We start from the raw sequence: 19,829 nt of genomic DNA on the forward strand, positions 1-19,829 counted from the left end.
CTTTAATATTGTTAGGTTTTATTTGACCAGCTTGGTTTCAGAAGTAGATAACACATTGTATTTGCCTGAACCCTCAGAATGGATTTGATTACCAGTTAAATAAAACTGGCAGTAGAATATGTTGTTAGAGAGTTAAACAAGAGTTAAACATTTTCATTTCTTTTAATATTAATTTAGATTTATTTGTTCCAGTATATCAGAGATATATTTTTTCTGTATCCTTTATTGCACCTGTTCAAAATTCTGTATTCAAAAAATTAATCAAGTTTCTATTTGAGGTCTCATAGAGATAAACAGATATGCTGTATTGGGGAGTGTCAAGTCTAAAACATGCTTTTGATTCTTTACAGTGACTTTCCCAAATTAGAGTTGCAAAAAATCCTTGTAAGTCTGACTATGAAAAATAGTAGAGCAGCAATGGAATTTTTTCACAGTGCTTCAGAATGGTATGTTTTAAAGATCAACATAAGTATTTCTATCACTTGGAGGTATTATCTTTAAGAGTTGGTTGCATTTTTAAAAATTATTCTGTTTTATGGGCAGAATTTACAAATCTGTTGCATGGACCCTATACCAGGGTGAAGAACCTTTCTCAGCCCAAAGTCTTCATTCCGTGTGTGTGTGTGTGTGTGTGTGTGTGTGTCTAAGTGTGTGTGTAACAAAAATCTAAGCAGTTTCCAGAAAAAAAATTATTAAGTGGGGCAACGGCATTCAATAGAAACTACTTAAAAATTAGATGAAAGCAAAATAAAACTCAGTGTCACAAATGAGGCTGAGGAAAAGAGAACTAAAAATTAAAGAGGGTTCAGGTCTTTTGTTTCAACTCATCTATTAGAATATTTTGGAAATCAAATACAATTAAAGTTTTAAGTATTCTGTGTTTGGTTTTAAAGGCTTCAAATACTGTCATGAAATATCAGTGACAGATAATATTTGTCATCTATTTTTTTTAAGTACACAACATGCACAAGACACAGAAGAAGCCAGCCGTTCAGGAATTGAAACATTCTACATGCAAACAACTTTCGATGAAATAGGCATTTTTACAAATGTGGCAAATTATACATGTGAAAGCAAATTGCTCAGTTCCAGATTAACAGTCAGTCAAAAACACAGAGAAGCCTTAGAACAGAACTTGTTGGAGATATCAGAACAACTTCTGAGTAACTTTATGCCTGAGGTAAGTTGGAAAAGAAAGGGCTCTCAAAGTACATCCTCAAGAATATTTGTGAGCAGCTTTTGATATATGTCACATAATTAATAAAACAGACAAATTGTGGCTTGCCATGGTGGCTGGTGCCCATTGGGAATGGTAGGACAGAAGACAGGGAGACCCAACATTATGGAGAGTCAGAGCCAAAGCCTGTCCCCATCCTCCCTGTGATTTTTAGGAGGGGAAACAGACCAGGAAGAAGAAAGTTGATAGGCGGTGCCACACCCTGGACTGATTGCAATTAAGAAGGTGGGCAGGTGGGGTCTGGCTGAGGGCAAGCTGAGGTTAGTGGGACAGTGCCCCATGCCTGTTGATGGACCAGCCTTCCCTGGCAGTTCATACTACATGGCATTCATCTAAACATGGCATGGGTGGGTGTGCCGCTGCAATGAAGTGGGAGGAGTTCCTCTTTTCTGCTCTTGGATGGCGTAACTTTCTTTCTGTGCCTGAACCAGCTCAGAATAGCACTTCTGGGGCAACATTTTTGCCCTGGCAGGTGGGAAGCTGTTGCTGGTGATAGCCAGAAGAAAACCCTAAAATGGGACAATTTGGGGTGGGGTGCCAGTGGCCTTGGAGCTCCCAAGCAGCATGAATCTTGGTCATCAGCTGCAGCAGCCTGGAGCTACCACAAAAAACTTCAACCCCACCTTCTGTCTTGGCCAGCAGAAGTGGCGGGGCCTCAGATGCTGTGGTCACTCTGCCCCACTGCTCCCAGTCAGGTAGGGTTGCTCTATCCTTGTGAGTCTAAAATCACACATAGGCAGAGTAAGTATGCTGTGTTTACCAGCTTCATCTTAGCAGCCTGCAATTCATGAAGGTACAGTGGTACCTCTAGTTATGAACTTAATTCGTTCCGGAGGTCCGTTCTTAACCTGAAACTGTTCTTAACCTGAGGTACCACTTTAGCAATGGGGCCTACCATGCCGCCGCGCCGCGATTTCTGTTCTCATCCTGGACAAAGTTCTTAACCTGAGGTACTACTTCTGGGTTAGCGGAGTCTGTAACCCGAAGTGTTTGTAACCCAAGGTACCACTGTATTCTGAACTTTATATAAGTATTAATAACTATTCAGATGCAAAGCTTAGCATGTATTTTTGCGTTTGACTTGAAGGTTGCATCTGCAATAATCCTAGTACGTTGTGTCAGCCTCCTGACTGGTGTTCTTGGCTGCTACTGCTATGCTGGCATACTGACGGAAGAAGAAGCACGCAAATCAAAGCTGTTTCATAAAGCCAAGGTAAGGCTTTTTTGTGTTTTAAGGAATACACTAAATTTCTGGTTTCCAAGCAAGAGAAATATCTTAACAGTGATGGAAGCATATCTTTTTTTTTTTTTACATTTAAGTTCCTTGTCACTTATTTTACAAGTTGATTAATGCTTATTTTTACATTATTAGTAGCTTTGAGGCACTTTTGTGAAAAAAGCAAGAAATATAAGGAATAGGAAAATAAATGATGTCAGGAAATGTTAGTAGAGACAAAGTTACTCATCTTTGTATGGTTGATTGCCTTAGCAAAAGCTGAAAGTTTCTTTAGCATGATTAGACTTGAATATGGATGAAATGCAATAAAAGCAATATATATCTGAGGCGGTTTCTTAATTCTTTGCATTTATTTTTTTAAATTTGCACAGTCTCTTATTCATTATGTGGGAGAAACTATTTATCAATCAAAAAACAAGCTAAATGAAGATTCTAGGATCGTTTCATTAAGGACGTTAATAGGACAGTGTATTAGTTGCGCATGTAATTGTAAGCAGGTAAGACACTTGTCGATCTTTCAGTCCATGCCACAATTAAGAAATGCTGAAATCCTTGTACTTTAAGCTAGTTAGGTCCCTTTTGCAGCAAACCTATTTCTCCAGTCAATTTAATAATTTGTAATCATGTACAGGTGTATGCATGCACACAGAATTCTTATTAGTTCAGTTTCAAATGAATACAGCAGTAGCTAATTTTACTTAGTTTTAAAGTGATTGGTTATGTTTCCATGCCTAGTTAAAGTGATTAAATCCTGTTTTGGGGGATGTGTTCAATAATTAGTATATATTGGGTTTGTTTTGACAGAACAGTCCAAGAAAGATCCTGTCTGGAATTTTCTTGCATTTGTTAACCTCAAAACTGATGAATGATCTTGTAGACATTTGCAAACATTTGGTAAGTAGTTATAGTGTATGTCATGACTTCCTCATCACAGTTTATTTTGGACAACAAAAAGTATATAACGTAAGCAGATATTTCACTTGAAAGACAGACAAAACATGCTGGGTTTGACCTTTTCTTATGCCTACTGAAAGTGAAGAATATAGCCAGACCAATTTGCTCTATGTACATTGCAATGCTCCCCCCGCTCCGCCATTAAACACCGGTGTTGCATGTATCCTGCTTCACACTTACTTTCTCTGTTGTTTCTCTTTCCCCTTACTAGTTTATCTTCCTTCTCTTTCAACCCTACCCTACCTTTGGCACCCTTGTTAGTAATGTTGGGGACCAAGCCACTGCTAGTGCTGCACTGCTATGCTCCCTTCTGGCTAAGCTGCACCATCATGGGGTTATCATCTTGGGGTTATCGCTTGAATCTCTCTATTTCTTCTAAAGAGACAGTAGAAATTAAGGCTGAATGAGTGTTGTATACCATTAGGTTTGACAAATGTGATATTGTCCATTATCTTCCATGACTGCAACTCTCACATTAAGGATAATACTGTACAGTGGGTTTCTGGATCAGTTAGAGACATTGGTGTGGATCTCTAATCTCTGAATAGCTTGAGATTTGTGTAGCCGAGGGAGTATTTCTCTTGAATAAATTTCTCTGCCAGTTGAGGTCAATCTGGACTCCTCAGCTGTGAGTTTTGTCTCTCTGTTTTACTTAAATTGCAAAGTGAAATGGAGGTCCTCAGTAAAAGTCCCAGTCCCATACTAAGCAGTATCAAACAGTGGTCTTCCACAGGAAAGTGATGCCACATTTAACAAAGCAATCAGAAGTCACATTTTTCTGGTTCGTATACAGGTGTTATAGTTTTTATATACTGAAACGTACACAGAACTCTCAGTTAAGAGAATTTTAAGCTTTTTTTATAAAGTATCTTGAGTTTATTGTAAGAAAGATGTGATGAAAGAATTCCAAATAAATAACTTCTCTTAGATGTTTTCTACTGGGAGGATAAGTGAAGCTGGAGAAGTGGATTTAATGGAAGATGATCCAGAAGAGAGTAGGATGGAAGGAGAAAATCCGACCACGTCAGATCTTTTTGATGATCACTCTGCTGAAGCTGGTGATGTAAATGAGGGTGGAGAGTTGCAAACTTTGACAGGTATCTTTAAATTGCTTTCTGTATCATTTTGTGATAACTAAATGGTTTTAAAAGTTTTTGAGGGTACCATTCCAACAACCATTTTACACATGTTCAAAGCCTGTGCAACTTTACTCGTGTGCATCACTGCAAACCTAGAAGTGGCAAGTAATGTGGAAATGTGTGTGTGTGTGTGTTCCTGTATTTTAATTGCCTTCCTCTAGAAATACACCAGACTTCCTCTATAAATACACCAGAAGTTCAAAAGCCACCTTCAAAGTTGTTGTTTTTCTAAATGTGCTGACTGATTTATTTTTTTTTCCAGAATATAGAGGTGACTGGGGAAGGACTTAAACCCTGCCCTTCCAATGTAATCACAGTACACAGACAACTAGGACAGAATTTGTCTTTTTCTCAAAGACACACAATCTGTGTCAAGGCTGGTATTAAACACTAAGTTTCCTAGCCCTACCAGATTTGCACGATGTGCTCATGCTTTAGCAAATGCTGATACTGCAGCTTCCTTTTTGACCCGGTTGCTGGTATAACTGCTTTAGAATTCCTTTACTCTCTATGTAGCTGCCCAGGTTAGGAATAGAAAACAACTTAGTTTGGTCTACAATATAGTTCTCAGCTCAAAAACTGTGTTTGTCTCTCTGTGTGTTGGTAAGATACATTTTCTCAATGAATTTATTTCTAAACATATGCATTTAATTAGGTTTTTTGATAAAATGCTGATTTAAACATGGTTTTTCACAAGGAATTAAAAATATAATCTACGATTAGTGCATAAATGTGTCACAATGGATTTACCACTGAGCACATGTAAAATTGATAGAGATACGATTTTGACTGATTTGTCCATCCCTAGTCCAGGAACACTAATCTACTGCTGTATATGTCTACGTGTGCCTTCAGATACTTGGGTATGTCTGCTAGGAAACTAGTAGTTATGGCTTCCTGGCATATATCTGCTGAATGTTTGGAAGTTCATGTCTTACATTTTTTTATTTAACACTACACCATTTTATGTACAGGTGCCATAAGCCCATTGTCAGAAGAACACTTGGCAAAGCAGGACTTGTTGCTCCTTGATACTTTAAAGTTCTTGTGTATAGCTGTCACAGCAACCCCAGTGCAAACTGTTTGCTTTAGAGCATCTGAAATTTGGAAGAAACTCTTGATGCTAATTGAGGAAAACATGTTTGATTATATTAAGCCGCAGCATCTGCATGTAGTGAGTATGATTATGAAAAGTCACTCTGCTGTGTGTTAAGTAGTCTTTGGCTAACTGTTCTAGGATCTTGAAACTTTAACATCATGTAGGCGTTTTATAAACAATTCTGCTGCTGTGTGATTTTAGCCTGTGATAAGCTTTGTTCTACGTTAAAATATATACAAAACCTATAAACCAAGCATGAATATACCAGTATGCAGTCTAATATATATGGAATTTAAAATGTTTGATATAAATGAAAGCATTAGAAAAGCTTTTTAAAAATGTGTTTTGTTCTAGTACTTAGTCTTGTTGAAGGAACTCCCCAGTGAAGAAAACCCCTTGCCAGATGACTACCTTGTCTCCCTTCTCAAGCCTCTTTCGTAAGAGAATCTTGTTTTTAATGAAATAACTGTGACATTAATATATTGCAGATACATTTTCTCAACGTTTCTCTTTTTTCCTACAGGGATATATGTCCCTTTTATCGTCGAGATCAAGAAGTTTGCTCAGCAATTTTATATAATCTCCTTCCTATGGTGACCGCCTTGGGTGCTGCCAGAACAAATACTGAAGCCCTGGGTCCACTTTTAACTGTTTTTGCAGCATTTTGGTATGATAAGCATATTTTCACATGCAGTTAATTTCATGGTCATAAACCTGTCAGCTGTAGCAATTGCCAAGTGTAGGATCACATGGTCTTTTGCATTTGCTCCCACCACCCTTCTTGGGTCAGTAAGTGTAAGTAGTTATCATGAAAGGGATTTCTTAGACCTATACAAACTGATGCCTTGCCCTGTCTTACTGTTTTTTGCTGCCTGTAGCTGGGGTTCTAGCTTGTATATACATTTTTTGGTCTGATTTCAGAGTCTCTTTGTTTCCTTTTGCTGTTTTGTGCCTGATTTTCCTTTCCTTCTTTGGTTTGTCACAATTAAAAAACAGACTTGCAAGGGAGGGAAGAGTTCAGTTAAATTCTTCCAACTTGCAATTTTGCCTGTGACTGCTAGAGGGAGCTAAATACTGTCCTTGGCATCAGCTCATATAGGCTCAATAAATCCTGTTCATGGTAAGTATCAACGGTCTTATTGATTGAGCAGACTCTTCCAAATTTTTTATGATGTATGTATGTTATTTCTATATGAAATACTTACGTTTGTTCTTCCAGTACCTCCAATCTGGTTTCCAAGGATATGCTCTATTTTTTAAAAACTGTATTTACATTTATAACATTTTATAACATTTCTGAAAGTATACTAGTCTTAAGTGCCCTCAGCGTAATGTGTTCTAGTTGTGAATGGTGTAAGGAATGAATGTTTAGTTTAGACAAAAACACTTTGCTTCCAGGAAGGAAGCAGCAGGCAACAGTAGCTTGATCAGAAAGTTGTTCTTATTATCTGTTCTTGAACTCTGCATAAATTAAAAACTAGCCAAGAAGTTTTGAAGCATGGAAATAAATACTTTTTTTCTTATTCTGAGTGATCTGCCAAAAGTATAGACTTTTTTGCCTCTTTGAAATTTATCATAAAATATTGTTTGTTCCAGGCAATTAGCAAATAAAGGAAAATACACAGCTCCCGTAAGAATTGCCTTAGTGAATTGTATGAAAGCCTTACTTCAGGTAAGTCAGTAGCTACAAATATTTAAACATGTTGGCTTTCCCAAGTTCCATAAAAAGGTAGTGTTAACGTTTTCTCTATTTCCCCCCACCAGGTTGATCCTCATTCAAAGTGGGCTGTGCTTGATGTTAATGGTGAAGAAATCCCTGTGAGTGATGCTTTCCCCCACTTCCTTGCAGATAGCAGTTTTCAAGTTTGCATGATTGCAGCTAAATCAATAAGCAGGTATGCCCTTGTAGTTCAGTTATTTGACATAAAGGTAGTATACAAAAGTTACACATTCAGAATTGCTTAGCGTTTTTTCTTTACCATCTCCCAGAAAGACATTCAAGTAGAAGTTAAACAGTCTAAGCACCAGTTCAAAACCATGCTTGCTGTTTCTCGTATCTTTCTTTAGTTAGGGATATTCTCAAAGATTTATGGTAGGACTGGATAGCCGGCTTCTACCTCTCTTCTAATTTTGTTGCTAGCTGCAAACGAAATAGATACTACTAACAAAATGCCAAATATCTAGTTCAGAAGTTTACAAGAAACCTTTTAAGAAAATGATGGGAAATAGCTCCTAAACAGGTGGACTATGAGGTGTATATCTTTGATGGAGGCCCCTTGGCTTTTTCTTTTTGCTATGCAAACTCACACCCTCTGGGAAGGGATTCAAAGTGACGGTTGCTTAATCACAGACATGGGGGGCACCCCCAAGTACCACAGAAGGGCTCTCAAAATTAAATGCATTTAAGGCTTTATTTTAGAAAACAGAGAATGATGTAAATTATTCTAATTTGATTTTTCTCCCTGCTTGATCCTAAGTTTGTTTCAAGATGTGAAGCTGAGAGATTCAACTGGCTTACTGAATGCTCTTCCATTGAAGCTCCAGCAAAGGGCTTTTGAGAACTTGTATCTCACAGTTCAAGAAGGAACAAAGAAATTGGTAATACATCCCCCCCAGCACACATACACACTTCCACTGTAACATTTTCTCTTATTCATTGGAAGTTGTTGTTGGGTGTCCTTTTTAACCGTTATTTCCCAAATCCACTGAAGTTTAGTTGGATTTGCCTGTTTTTAAGTCTTTGCTTCTGATTAGTCTTCCAACTAGGTAATACAATAAAATGAACATATTTCCAATCACTTACCAGGTGCACAGGCTACATAGTGTCTTAAATGAGGTTGTTTCATTGATGACATGGGGGCACAGTAGTTGTGCTGTTACTGGAAAAGAGCTATCATGTTTAAGAGTAATGCTATGGTTTATTATTATTAATATTATTAGTCTACTTTGTGTTAAACATTTCAGATTTGTTGTGCTGAACCCCTCTTGTACATTTTTTCTTTGATTAAATGTTCCTTTTCGCTGTGGCCTTTAATTTCATCAGATAAACTATTGTATTTATCTCTACAATTTTAACACAGCTTCACTCTACAAGCTTTCCTGGAATAACAATGGTGCTCTTATCTCATTTAATTGGTTTGTGTGGGTTAAGCGTAAGGGGGAAATCATGCTTAGGTTTTGCATGAGGCCTGTAAACGCCCAGCAGGAAAACATAAAAATGATTGCTGCAAAGTAGATCTATTGGATTATTTCTTACATCTCAATTTCAGGATCATATTTTAATAAAATATAAATGGTTGAGGGAATTTAAATTATATCTATCACTTAAATATATTAAAAATTCATCTTCATTCAATGTTTTCTTCTTACAGGCACATGGTTCTGTGAACCAAGAGAACCTTCCTGATGAAGAGTATAATAGAAAATCAGTTCTTCTCATGTTAATAACGATGATTTTACGCTGCAGTCCTGTGTGTGAAAAGCAAGCACTGTTTGCAATTTTCCAGTGTGTAAAAGAGAATGGATTAGAGCCTCACCTTGTAAGGAAGGTATGGGAAAGCACACAGTTAAAAACTCTAAATGAACGTGCAGGGCTTTAAAAAACTTCAAACAGTTTTCAAAGAATTTCTGTATTACTTAGATTTGAACCCATTAAAAGGTCCATGGTTTTGTGGTTCTGTATAAAATGGTTGTAATAAATAGGTCTGAGCCACTACTCGTTTTTCTCCATAGTGTTAATTCCTGATAGGAGCTTTAGTTCATAGACACTGCCGTCATTCGCACATCACAGTGAATAATAGTTAATGGTTTATTGTGATCACATCTTTTACTCTTTCCTCCTACTGTGTGGAGGAAACAAACCACATTCCTTGGCTTAGCATTACACCCAAACTAGGGATATGTGAATGAAGCCACTAAGAGTTGTTACAGTTACTACCAGTGGTGGTCTCATTTGGAATTGCCCTTTTTTTGAATGTAGGTATTGGAAAGAATTCCTGGTACTCTCGGATACAGAAGTGTCGAAGATTTCATGAATACACACTTAGATTATCTTGTTCACCAATGGCTGAACTGCAGCTACAGCCTTCCAGATTTTCCATATATATTATTGAATTACCGTACTTTGGACGAGTTCTACAGGTATGCTTACGTTTCTGTGATTCCCCCACTATTTATCTGGAAACACTCAAAATATTTTGCAGCGATATGCCAGGTGCCACATTTTGTGTTTCTTTGGTTGAAGCAGCATATTCTCAGAAAGGTGCATAGTTTTTGAGTTACAATACCAATATTTTGGAATACCCTTCATACATTAAACTATGCTCCTGCTGCAATTAACTGGTCAGTAGCTAATTAGAAATAGGTGATCAAATGAACTTTTCAAGAATAATTTGTCATAAGAATGCAGTTGTTGGATTCTGTTGTAGCTTGCACTGTATACTATACTTGAAGTGTAATTTCCCCCTCAATTGTTTTGCCATAATTAAAGAAAATCCTTAATTTCAGATCCTGCTACAAAGTTTTGATTCCACAACTGGTTGTTAAGCAACAGTTTGAAGAGGTTACATCCATTGCTAACAAGATTGAAAGAGGGGAGCAACAGCTCTTGGCACATTGTTTCCCCAAAATACTTGTCAACATCCTCCCTTATTTTGCCTATGAAAATCATGAAGATGGTGAGTTTGCGCAAAAGAAAAAGACAGCTCATGAAGTCTATGAGAGGCTGAAAGATGACAACTGGTTAGGAAAACAGGTACTTTTTTTATAAACTTGTTGGAATTCCTAGACGATTCTTCTAAAATGCTCTGTGTTCTGCTGTTTGGCTAAAGAGGCATCCAGCGCTTACTGGGGTTTGTGTCCCTTCCCATTGCACAGAAGCCAATAAGCCTTTTGACTAAGCCCCCTCTTCCCGTTAGCTCTGCTAGCTCTTTTGTATTCACTTCCTGCCTTGCAGAAGAGGAGAGCAGAAGATACATTCCTCCTCTCATTTTTCTACTTCATAGCTCAGGCCTTCCTTCCCCAACTTAGTTTTTCTAACTCTTCCCCTCTCCTCAATGGCTCCTTCAGGAAAACATGCTACCAACAAAGATGTTTAAGCATGTGAGACTGTTTAGTAGCCATGCAGCAGTGTGCTAATCAGTAACAAGCAGCTCTGACTCTGAACCAACCTTTCACGAGCAGCCAAGAATACCCATCTTGGATTGCAGTAACCGTGCAGCTCTAAACCCTGTTAATCCTGGCTGTAGTTGAGATGAGGGCATGCATATTCCCATACAGATCCCACCCACCCCCCAATTTTAGATGGCTGAGGTCTGAATCACCCCAAGGAGCTTAATTGATGTGCAACCCCTGTAAAATGGGAGAAAGCAACAAATGTGATGCTGTCTGTCGGAACCAAAAGCAATTTGCTGATTAGCCACCAGATGGTGCAGGAGAACAATCTAAGGGCATCCTCGCCTCTTGGTTTTAAGGGCTTTTGCCTTTTTGAAAAGGAGGCGCTTAAAGAGATGATTGTTGGAATTTGGGATAAATGTTAATCTGTGCCATCCACCCCCAGTGGGAAAGTTGCCTTAAATGAACTTTCCTCCCAGTTTGTTTTCAGGATGCTTTGCTGGGGTAGGTTGTTGCTCTTGGGGAGAAATGGAAGGTGCCCCCTGTTCATGCATCAGACAGAGTATTGCTTTAAAGAACCTCCTCCTTCATAGGAAGCAATTAATAAACAAAATAATAGTAATAATGAGGAGGAGATCATCATACACACGGTGGTGGGCAAATAGGTAAACTATCCAGTTTCTGAGTTTAATACTTTTGAATATAACATCAGCATGGAGACTGTGTAATAACCAGCCTTGTATTGTATTTCACATTTAAAATAAAACTAAACCTGTGTTGTGTTGTTTTGTTTTTACAGCTGATTGACAATTTATTTCATAGTAATTTACCAGAGATTGTGGTGGAGGTATTGATGACACTGCATGAGTCAGCTGGTATCGCAGCACAAGAAGATTCTGCTCTAACGAGATTTACAGGGTACAGTTTCCCATCCTCTGCCGATTATAACACATGCTGGTTATTTAACCTTTGTAAGCAAATATTTAAGAAATGGGGATGGTATGTAGTGGTTTGATGGTCTGACAAACTGTTTTCTATTTGAGAAAGTGGTGAGTTAGTAATAGTACCTTAAGAACAGGAAAATCTGTTAATCTCATGAACCTACACATAGCAATAGGTCATAAAATTCACTTGTAGTTAATGGGGATGCCCACCACTGAGGAAAGGTGATGGCTCAAAGAAGCAGAGGCTAAGGCTAGAAGCTCCTGGTTGCAAGGCAACTTGGAAGGAGACCAGGGTGTGGGCTCAGAACCATGGATAGTGCTCCTGTAGGTGAATCCAAACATTCAAGTTGTTTCAGTGCAGAGCAACTGGATGCCCACCCACTTAGTGCTGCCTCCTGGCTGATTGAATGGCTGGTGCCTTCCACTGTAGAATCATAGAATCATAGAGTTGGAAGAGACCACAAGGGCCATCGAGTCCAACCCCCTGCCAAGCAGGAAACAGCTGTAGCTCCTTCAGAGTAATTGGGTTTCCAGCTGTGGGGATCTCTATTGGTCACCCAAGGATTTTGTGGATCAGCCATAAGAATCCAGTGGCAGAGGTCTCTCATGGGAGGAATCAGGGTAGCCTCCTGTGTCTACAGAACCACAAGAGAAGAACCAGAGAGTAGATATATCTCCTGAGAACTGCAGGTGCCAGAGGACTCTGCCTCTAAGGAGTCTGGGTCCAGGGTCATGGCATGACCTTTATCATACTGATATTTGTATGTACAGAAGGAAATTATGTTAGTGCTCTTGTCTCAACTGCCCATTTTTCCCAAAGTAAGCCTTCCCTGTTGGGCACTAGGGTATCTCCGGGTAGGACTGTGTTCCTCCAACTGCTTGAAGGCAGGAACTGTTGATGCTGCAAAGAAAGTTGATGATTTCTCTCTCTTGGAGTCATTTTATTTCTTATGTTTACTTGAAGCAAACGTTGCCCTGCAATTGTGATCCTACTTTGCAACTTTTGAGGTCTGTTCACCAGTGACAAAATGCACCATGTGGTTCCACAATAGTTTGTGGTCTATCAGTGAATAATGTCTTGCTTATAGATTTTTCTATGGGTGTTAGCACAGTATGATTCTTCAGTTCCTTTTCTCTAGTTCACAGTGTATAGAAATATATTCATGCACACATTACAGCATGTGGACACAGAAAGGCAAGCAGTCATATTTCCCAGTGTGCACTTGGTGTACACACTCATATGTTTGAAATAAAACTGGAGTCTGTCTTTATACTTTCAGCCAAGTGGTGAGTCAGCAAATTGTCCCTAGACAATAAACTGTTATCCAGATTAGATCAGCAGTAGAGAGAGAGAAAAAGAGAGGAGATAGAGAATTGTTGTTGTTGTTGTTTAGCCGTTTAGTCATGTCCGACTCTTTGTGACCCCATGGACCAGAGCACAACAGGCACTCCTGTCTTCCACTGCCTCCCACAGTTTGGTCAAACTCATGCTGGTAGCTTCGACTACACTGTCCAACCATCTTGTCCTCTGTCGTCCCCTTCTCCTTGTGCCCTCTATCTTTCCCAACATCAGGGTCTTTTCCAGGGAGTCTTCTCTTCTCATGAGGTGGCCAAAATATTGGAGTCTCAGATATAGAATATATCTGAATGTAGAATATAGAATATAAGATATATCTGAATATAGAATATAGAAGATAAGATATAGAATAGGTAATATTAAAACACCTATTTAAATACAGCATGAGTCTTTTAAAAGAGGCCCCGTGGAACATGTGTACTTTGTATCCACGGGGCCTCTTTTAAAGGACTCACCCTGTATAAGTTAGTTTGTTTCCTCCCAGCTGAGAAATGAATCAGTATTTCAGTCCAATTTGTTCATATTTCTTTTCACAGAAGATTTTTGTTTGGGGACTCATCAAGGATTTGAAAGGTTTGCATTTTTTTTTTTTCAGGGATCTGGATCCCACTCCTAATCCTCCTCATTTTCCATCACATGTCATCAAAGCAACATTGGATTACATCAGCAGTTGTCATAAAACAAAGTCAAAAGGTCTCGTAGCAATTCTTTCCAAGCACCCTGTAAGTAACTGATTTCAGTTTTGTGACACACATTGTGTATTGACCTACATGCAGGTGCTGCTTAAAAAAGAACTACTGGTCTTACTTGAATAGTAGATTTATTAGCCCAATCCGAAGACTTCATCGTCCACTGTAATAAATCTGCAATATTCTGTCTGTTTGCTCCTTCCTCTTCTGTAATGCCAGCTAGTTTACCCTAATGTCACAATATGGTTCATTTCCTTGTCTCCCTCAAATGTTCGCTTGTAATGTCAGGTGGTGGGGAAATGCATGACATCATGAATTCAGGACAGGGATAAGATGCTGGGGGCAAGGGAGGGAAGCGTAGAGTTAGTTAGATAGCTGGCTGTCATTTTTTTTTTTTTTAATCATCAGATCTAATTCCAGACAATGTAAAACAGAAAATCCCCAGAGATTACTATCTAATGTCCTATCTTTTTTTCTGCAGGAGTCATTCCAAAAAATCTTATTTGCCATATGTAAGCAAGCATCTGAAACAAATAATATATACAAAAAACATAGAATTATTATGATATATCATTTTTTTGTTCAACTATTACTGGAAAAAATAAAGGATGGTTTAGGAGGAGCATGGGCTTTTGTACTCCAGGATGTGATTTATACTACAATTTACCACATCAGCAACAGGTATGAGTATTATGTACTATTATTTATACACATGTCCAGTGTGAAAATACTTCAGTAACTGGGATTGGGCATCATAGCATTTATGGAGTTGCCTTACCCTGGTACAGCCCATCTCGTCTATGGCTATCAGCTGTGACTGGTATTTAAAGATCTCAAGCTCAGGCCTTACTATTCAAGAATTCTATAAATGGAGATTGAACCTTGTCCAATACCAGTAAGCCATGAACTTGATTGGTGGTTTAAGGTATTAAGCTTTCAAAGACCTTCAATGATATTGTGAGGGACTTTGTCAAAAGCCTTAATGAAATCAAGATACACTGCATCCATGATATTTTTGTGGAGCAGCTGGTAAAATGTGAGCTGAATGAGGTAACTGTTAGGTGGATTTGAAGCTGGTTGGCTGAGCGGACTCAGAGAGGATGATGAGGAACACTAATAGTTCCTCATCATCCTGAGAAAAAGTGGCATTGCTTTCATTTGAGGGAGAGGGAAGTGTTAAGACAGGGGAGCATAGGACACTTTCTCCTGTTGTAAAAATCATTTGTACATCACCACCTTGTCTGGACATACTGTGTGTATTTTAGCTCCCCTAAGCTGCTTAATTTTTTAAAAATGTGTTTTAGGCCTGTTCCTCTCAAAGGGATATCCCTCCGGAGCTTCTTGCTATGTTGTGACCTTCTCAGTCGTGTTTGCCACACAGCAGTAATATATTGTGGAGATGCCCTAGGGAGTCACCTCCATGTTGTTGTGGGGACCCTGATTCCCATAGTTGGAGAACAACCTGAAACCCAAGAAGAAGTAAGTTTTAATCAGCTGCACTTGCTAGGCATTTTATGTTTGCTTGATTTAGGTTTACTTGGGTCAGTTTAGAATATGTGTACTCTGCCTTTCCACCCGAGAACACCTAACGAAGCAACCAATATAAATGCAAGAATCAATTAGTAACAGTTTTAAAAGGCAATTACTGTAAACCCACAACTTATTCAGGAGTTATATTCTAAGGATAGTGCATGGAACAAAAACTGTGTATAGTCAAAACAACGTAGGGAGCAATAGCAGGTGGGATTGCTGAAGTTTTCCCCCTGGGTGCCTGCCCTTTTTACCTCTCCTTTAAAAAAATTGCAAGCGTGTAAAGCTGAATACACACAAGTTACCTGTGTGTGTGTAAGTTGTAGGATTACTGTAATAAGGTATACACAATAGTATTTTAAAAGCCCCGGGCAATATTCCAAACTTCTGAGATCCCCTCAATCTCAAAATCTTGAGGTTTAGCAGCTGCTGTTTTAAGAAACGCACAACTAATTGCACAGTTTTTTGGATCCTATTGCCATTACATGTGTATGCCCACAAATTTTGGTCACCAGTTCTCTTCCTCACTCCTCTGCAAGGAGTGCTGCATCTCAGACACTCAGTGTGAGATCAGGGATGAATTCCTGTTTCTTTCCCAAGCGTAACTAAATGTCTGCCTTAAATTGCCTTAAATGTCTACTTAATTGGTAAGAAAGTTGAACAACTTAACTATCTGCATTATTTAAATGCTTCTTTTTTTCTTTTTAGGCGAATATGGATAATTATGCTTAAAATGCTTGCCAGTGAAGAAGCAAATTATACAATCAGGGCTCTATGCTTGCTCATCTTAATTATGAGTCTTAGCATGCCTGTGTCATTAAATCTGTGAGCTGTGGGCTGCAGTATTTGCATTTAGATATATTTAAAGGCAAGAACTGATATGTGTTACGCTAATCTCCTGCATATAATTATATCACTAATGTTATAAAATTCTGTTAAATAGTTTTGCTATTTTTTTGCAGCCAGCTGATATATTTTAATGTAAAAGCTACAGGCCGTGAAAGGCCGTACATAGTATGTAGAGGAATTTGTGATGTCAGAATAGTTAGTTTGCAGTCAGTCTGAGAAGGTCCATACAAAACCTTTGTCACTAACATCTACATTTAAAAGAGTGAAGTAGGAGTGGTCAGACAGCATGCACTAGCATGCTGTTCGTTTCCTTTAAATCACAGTAAGCCAGCAAGCCTGTCTTACTGTGATGTGCACATGTGGCCACTGTGGATATTTAGATGCTACTTCTGCCTTTCCGCTTTATGCACCGTGAAGTCAAAAGCAGGCCTTGGGCTCGTGCACATCTTCTTCACTCTTTCCTCTGTTGTGCCCATAGCATATTGAAATGCACATGGGAACTGAGGAATTAACAGCACAGTCCTTGGTATGGTTGCTCAGAAGCAAGTCCCATTGTCTAATAAACCAGTTTAGGATTATAGTTTAAATGTAGGGTCTTCCCTGACATTGGATATTGAGCCTGATAAACAGGCTCAGCGTCAAAGGATTGGGTGGAATTGGGACTATTTTGCATTCAAATAAGTGCAGGATCTTCTGTTTGGGTATGGGTTTCTGTGCAGTAAGGAAAGAAAATGCACAAGCATTGAGGGAAGTAACTGCTGAGCAGCTAGTCTGCAGATTGTGGATCAGAGTATTGTGGTTGCTGTTTTTCCATGCAAAAACGTGAAGACTTTCTAGAGTGGTTTCATTACTTTGTTCCTCCACTTTTGTTTTCCTTTTCGTTTAGGTCTTGGGCTTACTGAGATACCTAGTGATAGATAACAAAGACAATGAAAACCTATACCAGGCAATCAAATATCTGGATCCTTTTCCAGATCACCCTGCTTTTAAAGACTTGCGTGCTATTCAGCAAAAAATAAAATACAGTAATGGTGGATTTTCTCTCCTGGAGGTAATACAATCAGTTTTCAAGCCTTTGAAAATCATAGTGGGTTAGGTCTTCCTATTCATAATCTACTCATGAGTAAGTCTCATTGATCTTAGTGATGTTAATTTCCAGATAAGAATTGACACATTACTCAGCCATTAAGAGTCTCTACATTTTTTTTTAGGATAATGAACATGTATAACTCTTTTTGATTATATCTAACTGTAGAGATTTATGAAAAACAGTACCTAATAATTGTGCGTATCCTTACTATAAAATCTGTTTTTTGTTTGCAGGAAATTAACCATTTTCTGTCCATAAATACCTCTGATTCGCTACTGTTAACGAGACTTGAAGGTTTAAATGATTTGCGTAAGCAACTTAAGGAGCATAAAGAACAAATGAAGGACCTTATGAAAGAATTTCACGGTATGGGTTTGAGACTACTTTTTAAATTCCCGGGAGTACTGCATATTGCGGGGGAATGACTAACCTAAGGGCAGCAGGGATGCATGATCAACCTGAAAATGGACTAAACCAGATACCAGTACAGTTTCTATTTTGTATACAATGAACAATGCAATAAGCAAAAATAAATATCAGTCGAAGGATTAGGGAGAAACTGTTTCTTATCTAGAGGATGTTGAGGAAGGCACTAGGCGAAACATAACATTGAGAATGCATTTCACAGTGGGTACCACAATTTAAAAAGTGCTGTCCTTATTTTGTTTGTTCACGACACACTTCAGAAAATAGCATTGGAGAAAGCAAAGATAGAAATAAATCTGCTCTGGCTGATCTCCTTACTTTCTAGAGCCTCTCTTCCTCTTTCACTGATGATTTGCCTTGTGTCATTGGGGCTAGTGTTGGCGTATCATACTAAAGACTAATTAATATGATGTTTGAAATGCAGTTCGGCAAGTCCTGTGAGTTTCTGTAAATATAATTTCATTTGCCTTTTAACAGGTTCTGTGTATTTCAAAGCACTGGCATTTAAGAATAATTTTTTTAATTTGTTTGGTTACAACTTTCCACACATGGTTGATATAGATACTGTGGGGTAGTTGGGTTTTGTTTTTGTTTTTGTTTTTTGTTGTTTTTTTGAGTCTTCATTTGAAAAATGTTTAAATTAGTAGCATTAGTAAATCTTACATGTGTAATCTGTATATTTAATGTCTGTTTTTAATCGTATAATTTTAATGGTATATTTAATTTTAGTGGTCTGTGACCATAATAAATAATTCATTCACGTAATACTGGTTTTAATACTTTTTACACCCTACTGTAGAAAACCCAAAGGACTGTATAATAGTGAAGCTGATAGCGTGTTTCTTACAACTTTCAAAAACAGCTGTTAATTCTACCAATAGCGCCTTGGGTAAGAAATTTAGCTATTCAAATGAGTAGAGTTCTTTTGAAGAGAATTGGTAAAAATTAGATTATGTTGCAAGGTCATAAAACATTTAATATTTTTATGCCAGTAAATAACTTCAGAGAAATTTTGACATGAATGTTGAAAGATAGCACCTAGAAACCTGTTAAAAAACCTGATATTGCTCTGTTAGCTTATTTAAAAAGAATTATTTACTAAATAGTTATTTTTATTAAAGCTTGAAAAACAAAACAAGATTTAGTTAATAATGCTTCATCTTTGCATTACTTCCTTTGTCTCCTGTAAAAAGTATCTGCTTTCCTAAATTGCTAACTAATCCTTGTCATTTGAGTATTTCTAAAACTGGAATGTATTGGTTTTTCAAAATGTTTTCTTAAAATAGTACTGGTTCTAGTTCTCCAAGCTCAGTAAGCCCTTCACAGTATAAGAGCACCAATTGAAATTCTAAGTGCAAAGAAATTTGGGGGGAGATCTCCCTCCCTTTTTTCATCCTTTCTTTTGTTTTGTAAGCTATTGCTGCTATTAACCGATAAGAATTCAAGGAACATATGTGATGGAAACAGTTCTCCCTGCCCTGTTTATACACACTGGTGCTATCACTGCAATGCTTAGGCCTAGCCCTTGAATTCTATACAAAATAGAGTCCCTGTAGTGGAAATCACAGAGAAAACACAACATATTAAAACAGTAGAATGCTACCTTTATTCTTAATTTTCATATTGAAGGGTCCAGTTGTATTATGTATATTTTGTACATAAATATGAAAAGCAGTGAAATGTGAAAAGCATCAGTGAAATATGAAAAGCATCATATGAATGTCTACATTTGCAGATGCAGTTGGAAGTTGTTTGGGAGAAATTGGCCCTATCAATTTTTCCACCACAGCGTTGCAGCACACTAAAAGCGCTTCATCCTCAAGTGCAGTTGATCTGTTTGAAGACCGAGAACTTCAATGGGTCTTCATAATGTTAACTCTCATAAATAATGCTTTAATAGATCAATGGTAAGTATACAGGAGAAAATTTAACATGGTGTATAAATGTTGCCTTTAAGTAAATCTGAAATGACAATATCCAATTTCTAAAGCGTTACATTTTTTTCAGTATTGACGTTCGATCTGCTGCTGTTACATGTTTGAAAAACATTCTAGCCACTGAAACTGGACATCGATTTTGGGATATTTACAAAACTGAGACTGATCCCATGCTGGTATACCTCCATCCTTTCAGGGTGTCTAAGAAAAAGGTATTGTGTTTTGTACT

The 19,829-nt window shown here is 38.0% G+C and overlaps 1 protein-coding gene across 4 annotated transcripts in view; it reads left to right on the forward strand.

Annotated features, from left to right (window-relative positions):
* Nucleotides 1-19,829, forward strand: part of ATM (ATM serine/threonine kinase) — a 59,042-nt gene that overhangs the window by 12,808 nt on the left and 26,405 nt on the right. For 2 of the 4 annotated variants that reach the window (XR_013838245.1, XM_079973237.1), the window contains exons 12-35: nt 351-446; nt 955-1,180; nt 2,325-2,450; nt 2,846-2,971; nt 3,279-3,368; nt 4,357-4,525; nt 5,542-5,741; nt 6,021-6,103; nt 6,190-6,333; nt 7,263-7,338; nt 7,431-7,561; nt 8,144-8,264; nt 9,038-9,214; nt 9,646-9,806; nt 10,173-10,419; nt 11,578-11,696; nt 13,675-13,801; nt 14,250-14,449; nt 15,073-15,247; nt 17,034-17,198; nt 17,471-17,603; nt 18,463-18,552; nt 19,399-19,570; nt 19,671-19,812. Coding sequence is in view for 2 of the 4 variants with exons in the window: in XM_079973237.1 (XP_079829363.1) it covers nt 351-446; nt 955-1,180; nt 2,325-2,450; nt 2,846-2,971; nt 3,279-3,368; nt 4,357-4,525; nt 5,542-5,741; nt 6,021-6,103; nt 6,190-6,333; nt 7,263-7,338; nt 7,431-7,561; nt 8,144-8,264; nt 9,038-9,214; nt 9,646-9,806; nt 10,173-10,419; nt 11,578-11,696; nt 13,675-13,801; nt 14,250-14,449; nt 15,073-15,247; nt 17,034-17,198; nt 17,471-17,603; nt 18,463-18,552; nt 19,399-19,570; nt 19,671-19,812 (3,496 nt within the window). In the remaining 2 variants the exon portion in view is untranslated. Of the gene's footprint in view, nt 1-350; nt 447-954; nt 1,181-2,324; nt 2,451-2,845; nt 2,972-3,278; nt 3,369-4,356; nt 4,526-5,541; nt 5,742-6,020; nt 6,104-6,189; nt 6,334-7,262; nt 7,339-7,430; nt 7,562-8,143; nt 8,265-9,037; nt 9,215-9,645; nt 9,807-10,172; nt 10,420-11,577; nt 11,697-13,674; nt 13,802-14,249; nt 14,450-15,072; nt 15,248-17,033; nt 17,199-17,470; nt 17,604-18,462; nt 18,553-19,398; nt 19,571-19,670; nt 19,813-19,829 lie in introns of those variants that run through there. The other 2 variants (XM_079973238.1, XR_013838244.1) reach the window with 2 other exon arrangements.

The sequence above is a fragment of the Podarcis cretensis genome, assembly GCF_951804945.1.
Source record: "Podarcis cretensis genome assembly, chromosome: 4".
NCBI classification, from domain to species: Eukaryota; Metazoa; Chordata; class Lepidosauria; order Squamata; family Lacertidae; genus Podarcis; species Podarcis cretensis.